This window comes from Rhinatrema bivittatum, chromosome 5 (genome assembly GCF_901001135.1).
Source record: "Rhinatrema bivittatum chromosome 5, aRhiBiv1.1, whole genome shotgun sequence".
In the NCBI taxonomy this organism is placed as follows: Eukaryota; Metazoa; Chordata; class Amphibia; order Gymnophiona; family Rhinatrematidae; genus Rhinatrema; species Rhinatrema bivittatum.
Window position 1 is genome coordinate 296,148,771 of NC_042619.1, and position 12,277 is coordinate 296,161,047.

At 45.2% G+C, this 12,277-nt stretch overlaps 1 protein-coding gene across 3 annotated transcripts in view; it reads right to left on the minus strand.

The window, feature by feature from the left end:
• Window positions 1-12,277, minus strand: part of LOC115092811 (disintegrin and metalloproteinase domain-containing protein 9-like) — a 501,882-nt gene that overhangs the window by 407,914 nt on the left and 81,691 nt on the right. For all 3 annotated transcript variants that reach the window (XR_003857086.1, XM_029604141.1, XM_029604140.1), the window contains exon 5: window positions 3,370-3,443. Coding sequence is in view for 2 of the 3 variants with exons in the window: in XM_029604141.1 (XP_029460001.1) it covers window positions 3,370-3,443 (74 nt within the window). In the remaining variant the exon portion in view is untranslated. The remainder of the gene's footprint in view (window positions 1-3,369; window positions 3,444-12,277) is intronic.

Consider the following 12,277-nt stretch of genomic DNA (forward strand, 5'->3'; position numbering starts at 1 on the left):
GCCACCCATTCAGAGCTTTGCTGGGAGTCCGATGTGGTGGCATCAATGCCTCAATGCGCTGGCTTTGATAGCTCAGTGCTTCGGGCTTGATGTGCCCGCTGCAATACGCCGGTGTTTCGATGAGTCGGCATCGATTCCGGCTTCAATGCAATGATGCGTCAGTCTCGGCACGCCAGCTTTGATGCGTCAGTCTTGGCACACCAGCCAGCTTCACAGCACCGGCATTGATGTGCCGGTCTTAGCACGCCGGCTGGCTTTGACGCATCAGCTTCGACTCTTCGATGGTGCCAGTGTCGATAATAGACATTATCCTCACTGGTCAAGCTTCCAGTTGCACGGTGAACCACATGCCAGACGCACCGCATGCGCTTCTAACCGCTTGATGGTCTACCGCCACTCGTCGGCACTCCAGCAACCTTGCGCCATCAACTCCTGACAGTGAACTCCCCAACTCAGAAGGCTTGCATCTTTTTTCATGAGCACTAATCAGTCCGGTGTCTTCAAGGAAACCCCATAAGAACATAAGAAATTGCCATACTGGGCAGATGAAGGATCCAACTCTGAAGTGTACATCGTAGAAGAATGGCTTGCTGAGGCAAGCACGGTAGTGGCCCGAGGTAAGGGGTACACCGGAGGTTCCATCAGCAAAAGATGGTAGCAGTAGATAAGCGTACTCACAAAGCTAGTCAAGATGGAGTCCAAAGTGAGTAGATGAATTCTCCAGGCAGGAAGGCCCTCCGAGGAGTGGATAGCCAGGACGTGACAAGGCCCCCGAGGAGTGGGTACCTAAGGCGTCCAAATCCCGGAGTACATGAGCAAGTCTGTAGCGTAAAGAACAGCGAAGCATCTCAATGCAGAGTGGAATTGAGCAGGAAGGAAGTCCTTGCTAACTCGTAGGAAGAACAGGCCGAACAGCTTAAATACACTGGCGGGTGACGTCATGCGGAGGGGACACACCCGAGGTTCCCGCCATGACGTGTTTAAGAGAGGGCCTGGCGCACGCGCGTGCGTGCCCTAGGTTATCCCCAATTCAAGATGGCGGACGGAATCGCCCACGCCATCCTGGGAGCGCCAGGGAAGGCGGTGTTTGCAGGCAGAGGCCGCCATTTGTCCAAGAATCGCTGGTGCCAGGAAAAAAAGAGGTGAGCATGAGAGGTCGCAGCCGTCTGCGACTGACGAGCACAACACCCTTCTTAGTAGGTTGCTTCGCTCGCACTGGGGACCCCTGCAGAAAAGACTGCAGGCCCTGGAAAAATTTCACCCAGGAAAAGGAGGTTGGATCCAAACCAGACCCCATAAGCCCAAACCTGACACTCTTCGACGCTTCTGTCTGAGATGTCTCTGACATCGGGTACAAGCGGGTAGGGGACACATCTGCCGTGTCGCCTTTCTCTCCACTCCCCTCCTGAGAGGATGGCCCAACATCAGCAAAACCCATAGTGGCCAAATCACCTTGAGCATCTAGGCAGCACTGACACAGGCGAAAAGAAAGTGAAGGCTGGATAACAAAGGTGTAAAGAAAGTAAAGGCTGGATTGCCCTTATATGGTAAGCCTCACAGATAGCTAGGCACTTAGACTGTTTTGTTATCAGTGCCACAGTCTTCCAGCGCTGGACTCTAGGCAGCCTCTTGCATGCCACCAACAATGTCCAGGAGTGTACGCGCAAATATACATCCAATAGTAGGCCAAGGTCATACGCGCACAAGAATTCTATGCGTAACTACGCGCACAAATCTAAGCCATGGATATACGCACACAAAATACCTTGCGTGCAAATACACATACAGATATAGGTCACAGCCTTACCTGCACTAGGCAAGAATGCGCGCACACACCTGCACACGGGGAATAGTCGCAGGGGCTTACCACGTGGCTACCAGAACTGAGTCTGAGGAGCAGGGCCTAGCCAAAGGTTTCTCAACCCACCGAGCCATCTCTGCTCTACACTACCTCCCCAGAGATGTGAGGGAAAGGGTGTAAAAGATGCCAAGGGAAGAAGACCCAGTAAGATTTTGTTTTTTGGGGGTTTTTTCACCTGAGCTCAGCCCTCTCTGGCTGAGAGCACGATCGGGTCATCGGCTATATGGGGAGGGCACAAGCCTTCACTGCTGAGCACTCCTTCGTCCTCCGAACTTATTTATTTATTTAAAATCTATGCCAGTCAGACTCCCAGACTTAAAATGCTCAATCGAGGGAGGGATCAAACTGGTGTCACCTCAGGAGCTCAAGCAGTGCTCCAAAATCTTCTATTCCTATAATTTCTTTTTCTTAATACTAGCAATCCCCAGTAGGGAAATGCATGTCCACCATCTGCTGGAAATGGAGAATCCTGGCGGGTTGATGTCAGGGCATGGCTATATGACTTTATTGAGTCAGCTTTGCTCCGCCTCCATTTCCTGGTAGAGGTGCATAACCCACTTGTGTGGACTGGCCTTACTGAGTGTAGAGGAAGGCCATATTTCTTTGAGACTTTTTTGGTAGCACTGAAAAGTACTAATGTGGGGCTGTAGACAGTGAGACAATTTATGAAGAGATTGAAGAAAAATATTCAATTGAAAAGGTTTTAAGGATTTTTAGAGAAAAATTTTAAGGAGAGATTAAGTTTACGTGTGTGTTATGATCAGACAAAATATGACCGAGGAAGCTCATGAGGGGGCCGCATACGTGCTTTCACCTAGGGGGTGACTCTCGTACATGCGCAACAGAGCTGAAAACTCTACTTGCTTGGAGAAACAAGTCCATTTGGTGTCGCCAGATGACGTCACTGCACATATAATGGCTAATTCAGCCTGTTTATCAATGGAAAAATATACAGAATACTATCAAACTTCATGATTCCATAACGATGGAATCTCTAGAATATACATAGCACCAAAGTTTTGTTAAGCATTGCGTAACATATCTCCCTAAGCTGAACACTAATATTATTACTTTACCAAATTCAGGTATGCTATAAAAGGATTAAAACAAGTTACGAGGAATATTATTAATTTAATAAACTGATGATGCCAATCTATAATATGCAATAAATTAAAGATCCGAGTATCGCTAGGAACAAATAAATAGCAAACTATATTAAATCCACATTTACTGGCAACATTAGGACTATTCAAAAGTTCAACCTGAAGGTGGACTTCAAACTATTATACAGATAAGTGCACGATAGCTTCAGATTGAAGAATCATAATTTTTATGGTGACCAATGATTTAATAAGCCCTAGCGCCTTCTAGAGCTTAACTTAAAAAGCTTGTAGCCTCTAGCAGCACTATATGAGGTCACTATAAATTTAAAATTTATAATTTACCCTTTTATATTTTCATAGCTGGATTTAATCTATAATATGCATCATAATAAGAGAATACTTAACTGGAGTCCAGAGCAGGTACTCATTGCCACAAGTGAATCTTTGACTCCATCCACATATCCATGGTAAAAGCAGTTCTGAAAATTCACAATGGTTAATCTGAATAATTTCTTAGGCACACGTGGAATAATATCAAATGTGACCTGGTTCTGTACAGGTAAAAAAACAATCAAATGACCAATAGACCTTTTATTTTGTAATGTCAAATCTGTAAAGGATTAACATATTTCTTACTGTATTGCTCCCAGAAAACAAAATATTATAGATGTTGTAATATCTTTTACTGAACCAAATAAAATTATGTATTAGCTATTGAGGTCTAATATAATCACCTTTAGATGTTTTATACCAAAAGCAACAAATATTTCATTTAATTTGCATTTTTTATATATCACTTGGGAAAGCAATTAACAGACAGATGTTAAATGTGGTAAGTCTGAAAGGGAATGGATGACCTGGAAAGGAATTAGCATAAGAAAGCAAAGTGTTTGATCTGTTTGGATGTTAATGTATTTATTTATTTATTTAAATTCTTTTGATATACCGATACTCAAGACTAGTGTCTTATCGTACCGGTTTACAGTGAGACAAGGGGTAACCAATTAACTAGGAAGATAAAGTTACAATGAACAGGGATTTATAGAGTGGGAGAGTTGAGAGCAAAAGCATACGATTAACATAACAAAGTTTAACATAAGGAACGAATGTAGCAAGCTTTGACAATAGCTTAATCTTTAAGGTCTATAAAACTGCAGGCACGAATGTGGGAGAAGGTGGGGGCGGATCTGTGAAAATGAAGTGCAGGGCTGTGCTGTTAGTGGGGTGTCCATCAAGGGAAGGCTTGAGTGAACAGCCACGTTTTTAGTTTCTTTCTGAAAGAAAACAGGCATTGTTCCTGCCGAAGTTCCGGGGGAAGAAGATTCCAATGATACGGTCCAGCCGTGGACAAGGTTCGTTTCTGGATGGAGGAGTGACTAGTGGATTTGTTAGGGGGGGCTTGGAGCGTTCCTTTGTAAGCCGATCTGATCGGTCTTGTGGAAATGTGAAGTTCGAGTGGTATTTTGAGTTGTAGTGTAGATCGGTGATAGATGTTTTTGTGGATGATGGATAAGGTCTTAAACATTATTCTGTAGTTGATAGGTAACCAGTGTAGGTTTTTTAGGATTGCTGTGATGTGGTCCTTGCGCCAAGAGTTAGTAAGGATCCTTGCTGCGGCATTTTGAAGCATCTGTAGTGGTTTCGTTGAGGCGGCCGGAAGGCCAAGGAGGAGCGCATTACAGTAGTCGATCTTTGAAAACAGTATGGCTTGTAGTACTGACCGGTAGTCTTGAAAGTGAAGATGTTTTAGTTGTTTCAGGACGTGAAGCTTATTTATTTATTTATTTATTTATTTTTAATTTTTATATACCGAAGTTCTTGTAGGGACTACAAATCAATCCGGTTTACATAAAACGAAGAACTGCTCAACAGAGAGCGGAGCTTTACATGGAACCGAGGAACATATGGAACAGTATAACTGATTGACAATTTAACATAGTGCTAAATAAAGTAATAATAGTTTAACTGGAAATAAATAAAGCAATATAATATTTTATAAAGACAGTTTAACTGTTTAACGTATCAATAAATATAAATATAAGCAATGCCAAATATATATATAAAATATAGTAAATTTTTGAGCTTAACGGTAATTGTCCAGTAGCAGATTCTAAAATTAGTACTTGATGCCGTGTTCATAATTAGGGTAATTAGGATACTTAGGAATTGTGAAGTCTGTTCGTCACCGTAAAATTAATCGTCTGGGAAAGCTTGTTGGAAGAGAAATGGAAGCTTATGGAAGCATTCCTTGGTGGTGGTGTTAATGAACCTTTTGAGGTTCATTCTGGTGTCAAGCATGGCTCCTAGGTCTCTCACTTGGTTTACAAATGGTGAGAAATGGAGAGTAAGTGGGTTGTTGTCATTAGGAGAGATGAATAGAAGTTCTGTTTTAGAAGTGTTAAGAACTAGATTGAGACTTGAGAGTAGACTACTGATGGAGCTGAGGCAGTTGTTCTAGAAGTGCAGGGAGCTGGAGGTGGGATCCGTGACAGGGATTAAGATCTGTACATCGTCAGTATATACGAAATGAGTTAGGTTGAGGCTCTCTAGATGCTGGCATAAAGGTAACAGATAAATATTAAACAGTGTGGGGGATAGCGAGGATCCTTGGGGAACGCCTTGGTTGGAGGGGATGGGGTGGGATTCTTTGTCATTTATTCTCACCTTGTATTTCCTATTATTGAGGAAGGTTGTCTGTAGATGGTATATAAAAAGAGAAAATGTGAAGAAGGTCAAAACAACAATGAATGACAGTTCAAAGTCAATGAAGAAAATGATGCACAAGATAGTTACTATAGTTATTATTTATTATTATTATTTATTTGTTTTTATATACCGGTGTTCGATTTACATATCACATCGATTTACAAATAATTTTTGACAGGTACAATAAATTAGAGAGATGTCATAGGAAGTTACAGTAGCAACATGGGTAAAAAAAACCAGAGCCAAAAAGATAGCATAAATAATAATAGTATAACAGTGCCAAAAGATAGCATAAATAATAATGGTATAGCAAAAAGGAATATATTGCATAAATATTGGTAAATATTAGAGTAGCAGGGTAACTAACAATAATTATCATTAGGTATTGTTGCGATCCCTGGTCAGGCCCCGGGACCGCCACTCACTGCCGTCCCGGACCGGGCCGCTCCCAACTTCACCGGGCCTGCACAGGCCTCGGACGCGGCGCTCCCACTCCAGAGGAGACGCCGGCATCCTCCCGCGGCTGGCCCTGCCCCCTAAGCGTGCGCGAGCTCTAGGGCTCCATATTTAAAGGGGCCAGCGCGGGAGAGCTAGGGCCTGCCTCCGGATGATGTCAGACGCTGCAGGACTATTTAAACCCTGCAGCTGGAGCCTTCCCTTGCCTTGCATTGAGGTTAGCTCCTTAGAGCAGCTAGTTGTCGTCCCTGGTTCCTGCTTCTCACTTCTTCCTGACATCTGATTCCTGGATTTCGACCCTTGCTTCGTCCTCCGACTCCGTCTTCTGCCTCCGTTCCTGGTTCCGGTTTTGTCTTCTTATTCTTGGCTCCTGACCTGGCTTTAACTCTGACTCTGACTCCTGCTTTTGACCTCGGCATTGGCATTTGATTTCTGACTTCTGGATCCTGACCTTGGCTCACCCCTGGACTCCGATTTCCTCTTCGTCCGCTGCAGCAGGTATCTGTTCACCGGCCACCTAGGCCTCGCCTAAGTCCCAGCGGCTCAGGTCCTCATGGGCTCCTCCCGGGGGGACCGCGGGCTTCCCAGGGTGAAGCTTCTTCTGCGGTTGCCGTGTCGTCTCGGGGAACCTCTCCTCTGGTCCTTGGTCGCATAGGGCCCACCTAAGTCCGAGAGGTCCGGGTTCCTGTGGGCTCCTCCTGGGGGAACCTCGGACTTCCAGCGATGAAGACATCCTCAAGACTCTCCTCAGTGCCGCCTGCCGGCCTTTCCATTCCCGAGGGCATATTCCACCCTCGCCCGCAGGGGTTGGCCGGTCCAAGGGTCCACAACCGTAACAGGTATATTTTGTGTCAGAGACGGTAATAGGGATGGGTAGCATAGTTAAATGGATAGCATAAATAGTAATATAATGACAGCAATTAGCAGAGTAACAGGGGTGAATTTCTTGGTGTGGTGGTGGGGAGGGGGGGGTTGCTCTGAGTGCATGGTTAGGATTTGGTTTTGGGTTGGTTCGTGTGTGATGTTAGAAAGGCTTTGCGGAATAACCATGTTTTAAGATTTTTCTTGAAAGATTAGGTGGATGGATCTGTTCTTAGTTCTGTGGGAGTATGTTCCATAAGATGGGGCCGGCATAGGAAAATGTTCGTTCCCTTGTTGATATCCATTGAGTGGCTTTAGGGGGCGGTATTTGTAGGAGGCCAGAGTTTGAGGAGCGAAAATTCCGTGTGGGAGTATGGAGGAGAAGGAGCGTAGGCAGCCAGTTGGTTTGGTTGTTGTGGATGATTTTGTGGATGATGGTTAGAGTTTTGTACTGTATTTGCTGAGGGATTGGAAGCCAGTCTAGGTCTTTGAGGATGGGTGTGATGTGGTCTGATTTCTTGCTGTTTGTGAGTGCTCTGGCCGCAGCGTTCTGGAGTAGTTGAATGGGTTTGAGGGTGGAGGATGGAAGGCCTAGTAGCAGGGAATTGCAGTAGTCAAGTTTAGAGAAGAGAAGAGCCTGTAGAACTGTTCGGAAGTCTTGAGGGTATAGCAGTGGCTTGAGTTTTCTTAGGATTTGGAGTTTGTAAAATCCGTCTTTTAGTAGGTTGTTGATGTGTTTCTTGAAGTTCAGTTGGTTGTCGAGAAAGATGCCAAGGTTTTTGACTGTAGAGAGTGTTTGGTTTGCAGGATGCTGTGCGGAGGGGTCGGTGGGGGGGTGGTAAGGGGGTTTGCTGGATATGTATAAGATTTCAGTTTTTGCGTGATTGAGAGTAAAGGATAGTTGTGATAGTAGGTGCTTTTCTGCGTGATTGAGAGTAAGGGATAGTTGTGATAGTAGGTGCTTTATTGATGAGAGGTGTGTGTTCCATCGCTCTAGGGTGTGTTCGATGGAGTCGTTGATTGGGAGCAAGATTTGTACATCATTGGCATATACGTAATGCAATAGACCTGCTTCCTTGAGGAGTTTGCATAGTGAGATCATATAGATGTTGAATAAAGTGGAGGATAGGGAAGAGCCTTGTGGAACTCCGTGGGGTAGGGGGATTGGCTTGGATTCGATGTCGTTGAATTTGACCTCGTATGACCTGTTGGATAGGTAGGATTTAAACCAGCTGAGCATTGTGTTTTGAGTCAGATTTCTTGTAGTCTGTGTATTAACATTTTGTGATTGACTATCAAATGCGGCTGATATGTCGAGGAGGATGAGTAACTAGGAAGTGTTACAGTAGAGTCCTTTGAGGATTGTGGCTGAGAGGGAGAGTAATAGTGTTTCAGTGCTGAAAGAGGTTCTGAAGCCGTGTTGTGTGGGGAAGAGAATATTGTGGGAGTCCAAGTGTTCGACAAGTTGACGGTTTGCAATTTTTCGAGGATCTTGGCTATGAAGGATAGGTTCAATATTGGTCTGAAATTTGCTAGATCAGTTTCATCGAGATGAGGTTTTTTTGAATATCAGTTTGATGATGGCGCATTTTAGGTTTTCGGGGAAGATGCCTTGGTCGAGTGAGAGGTTGATTATGAATGCGATTGGATTGGCAATGTGGCTCAGTATTTGTTTAAGGAATTTTATAGGAATTAGGTCGATGGGATGAGCTGCAGGGGTCATGTTTTGTATGATGGATTCAATTTCAGTTGATGCAACGTCGTCGAAGTGAGTCCATTTGTTGTTGTTTGTGTGTGGATCTGTGGTGGCCTCGAAGTTTGGGTTAGAGTGTTTTGCAAGTAGATTTAGAATTTTGTTATTGAAGAATTGGGCCAGGTGGTCGCTGGTATTTGTTTGGTTGGTTGTTGTGAGTGAATTTTGGGTTGGTCGAGTGAGGTTGTTGACATAAGCAAATAGGGTTCTTGGGTTGTGTTGGTATTTGTGGATTTTGACAGCGTAGTAGTTGCGCTTGGCTTTGTCTATATCAGTTTGGTAGATGTATAGTATAGTCTTGTAGCTGTCTTTTAGCTGGGGGATGGGTTTTCGTCTCCATTTCTTTTCAGCTCGTCTTAGAAGGAGTATGGTCTTCCTCAGTTCGGGGGTGTACCATGGTGCTTTCTGTTTGGTGGATGGTTTGAGTTCTTTCTTGATGAGTGGGCATTTGATTTTGGCGACTTCAGCATTGATGTTGAGCCATGAAACTATGGCAGAGTTGGTGTCCATTGTGTTTAGGGACTTGAGAGAGTTTGGAAGTGTTTTGATTAGGTCTTCGCTGGTGCATGGCTTGTTGAATTCAATTAGTTTGGCTTTTTAAACTCTTGGGTGGGGGGTTTTAGTTGTAGGTTGGTTTGTATTAGCTTGTGGTCTGACCACGGAATGGCAGTTGCTGTTGGCATTGTGTGTTTTGCAATTTTTTCATTTGTGAAAATGAGGTTTAATTTGTGGCCCGCTTTGTGGGTGGGAGTTTTTATTATTTGTTGGAATCCAATGGCATTCATGGCATCAGAGAGGAGTTGGCAGGTGGCTGTAGGGGGAGTTTGGAACATATGTATGTTGAAATCTCCCAGTGCTATTGCTGGGACGTTCATGTCGATGTTGTTGGCAATGATTTCTATTTGTGGGGATAGATTATGTTTAAGGTGACCTGTGGGGGAGTAGATGAGGATTTGTAGCTTCTTTGATTTGAAGAGCCCTGCTTCGAGTGGTGGAGAGAGGTTGGTGGGGTGAAGTTTAAACTTGAGTTTCTTTGACGCAATGAAGAGCAGGCCACCACCTTTTTTCTTCGATCTGGGGAGTGAGAATATGTTGTAGGTTTTTGTGGGTAGCTGGTTGATAAGCACTGTGTTGGTGGCTTTGAGCCATGATTCGATGATGCAGAGGAGATCAGGATGCTCGTCCATTAGGAGGTCCTGTATTATTGGTAGTTTTTTTGTGATTGATTGTGCGTTGATTAGTGTGAGTGTGAGGAATGTTAGAGCTGTGAGGTATGAGTTGTTGTGGATTGGGACTTTGGTCAGGGAGCATGGTCTGTTGGGGTTGTGGTTTTCTCTCTGTGATGTTTTGGTAGTATGGTAAGGTTGGGTTTTTGAGAAATGTGTGCATGTTTGTTGAGGTTGCACGGTCTCATTAGATGAATGGGAGTGCTGGGGGTGTTCGTGGCTGAGTTCGTTGTATCGTTTGACGGTTGTCTATGCAGTTTGCAGTCTTTTTAGTTGGTATGGAAGTTTTCCAGTGTTTTCCTGGGCTGGGGCTGGTTGTCCGGTTGAGAGGAGTAGTGGCAATGCGGAAGAGGCAGCGCGAAGGGGTGCGCAAAGGGGCCTGCTCCTTTGGTGCGCAATGCACAGCGTGCAGCGCCTGGGGTGAGGGGAGATTTAAATCACTCACCTGGCGCCTCCTCTGAAATCAGGAGGGGGCGGTCCTCGGCACTCCTTTCATTGTTCGGCACTCCAGCGACGATCAGGTAGGCCTCGGGGTGGTGATTTGGTCTGTGCCAGTCGTGATGGGGGGGGAGGCATCCGATGTCGGTCGTGTTGGCGGGATCCTCCGGTCGCTGAGGCGTCAGTCGAGTCGTGCAGCAGCCGCGTGGGTGTCCGCAGCGTCTTCGGCCGGTTGCAGCCTGCACCGGAGGTGTCGGGCCTTGCGCGCCGCGGGGTCAGGCTTTGATAAAATGTTAAGTGCCCTCTACGCTTATGGCCAGGGATACAAGAAGACTTGGCTATTCAGCCAAGCCTTCCCTGACACCTAACCTTCCCTCTCCCTCTGCCCGATTCATTCTAGCTGACACTTTAGTAAGACTCCTCAGTTCAGTACATTGTCTCTACTTGTTTTTTTCAGTTATCATCTCACCGGTTTTGAGATGACAGGTTTCTGTTATGCTTTGTTATGACCCGATCCATTGTTAATTGTCTCCCCTGTTCATTGTATCGCCCTTGAGCGAATTTTGCGTTACATTGTAAACCGATGTGATTTGTATCTGTTACAGGAACGTCGGTATAGAAGAGTTAAAAATAAATAAATAAATAAGAACACAGACTCAGTAGAAAGTATAATTTCTTTTTATTAATCAGTATAAGTATTCTTGGGAGATGCTGGGTAATGGATGCCCTTTCTCTGACAAACTGACCAGCATCTCCCTGTATACAGGAAGCGACCCTTCTTTTATAGATAACATTCAATACTGAAAAAGGATAGAAGGTTCTAGAGATTTGCGTGACTGCCCAAAGGATCTTTTACATATGTTGTCATGTCAACTGCATGAAAAGATCATCCCTAGCTACCCCTGATTAGTTTTCCCAGGAGGTGTGGCCCATTTACCATGGCTTTCGAGATAGTCCTTTGTTCTGTTAAGATCTTACTGGTCAAGATAATTAACACATCTGTAGCTGTGTTGATAAAAACTCCTGAAAATAATGCCTGAAGCTCCCGCCATTGGTTTCTTCTTTGTGACCCTATGAATAGGCCTCACCTTTCTAGTGCCAGTTTGCCTGCCTTTATAGATATCCAGGGAAATTCTGAAAGTCATGCTCAGAAAGTCACTTAGTTCATTCAGCCAAAGCAGGCTAAGAAAACCCGAGGATTCTGGGTATTTTCCTTTCTCCATGTTGGTTTTCTGTTCAGGCATACTTCTCATTAGACCCCGATGGGTCTTGGTGACGTGTCTGCTCGCCAGCGGCCTTCCCGGCTTAGAGGAGGGCGCCCGGGGTGAGGGGAGATTTAAATCACTCACCCGGCGCCTCCTCTGACGTCAGGAGGGGGCGGTCCTCGGCGCTCCTTTCGTTGTTCGGCGCTCCAGCAGCAATCAGGTAGGCCTCGGGGTGGTGATTTGCTTTGTACCGGTCGCAATGGGGGGGGAGGCGTCCGATGTCGGTCGCGGTGGCGTTGGCGGGGGTCACTGAGGCGTCAGTTTAGTCATGCAGCGGCCGTGTGGGTGTTCGCTGCACATACCATCTGGGAGAAAATTCAGATACTTTTAGTGTGTCATGACTTCTGTATCCTGATAGGTTTATGTATTTCAGTTCCCATGTCTTCCTTGTGTATTTTTAAAGAATTCTTGCAATATTGATATTATAAATAATGACTGTGGCCGCGCAGTGTCCTGCTAAACAGAGGATCTCTAGTTCAATTCCTTGTTCATATCTGGAGTTGGGGATACTATGAAGGCAGTATTCCCAGACCTTAGATAGGTGGCAGGGGTAAGTAGTAGTCATGGTCATCAATAAGGGTGGCCAGATTTACAGCTTATGATACAAG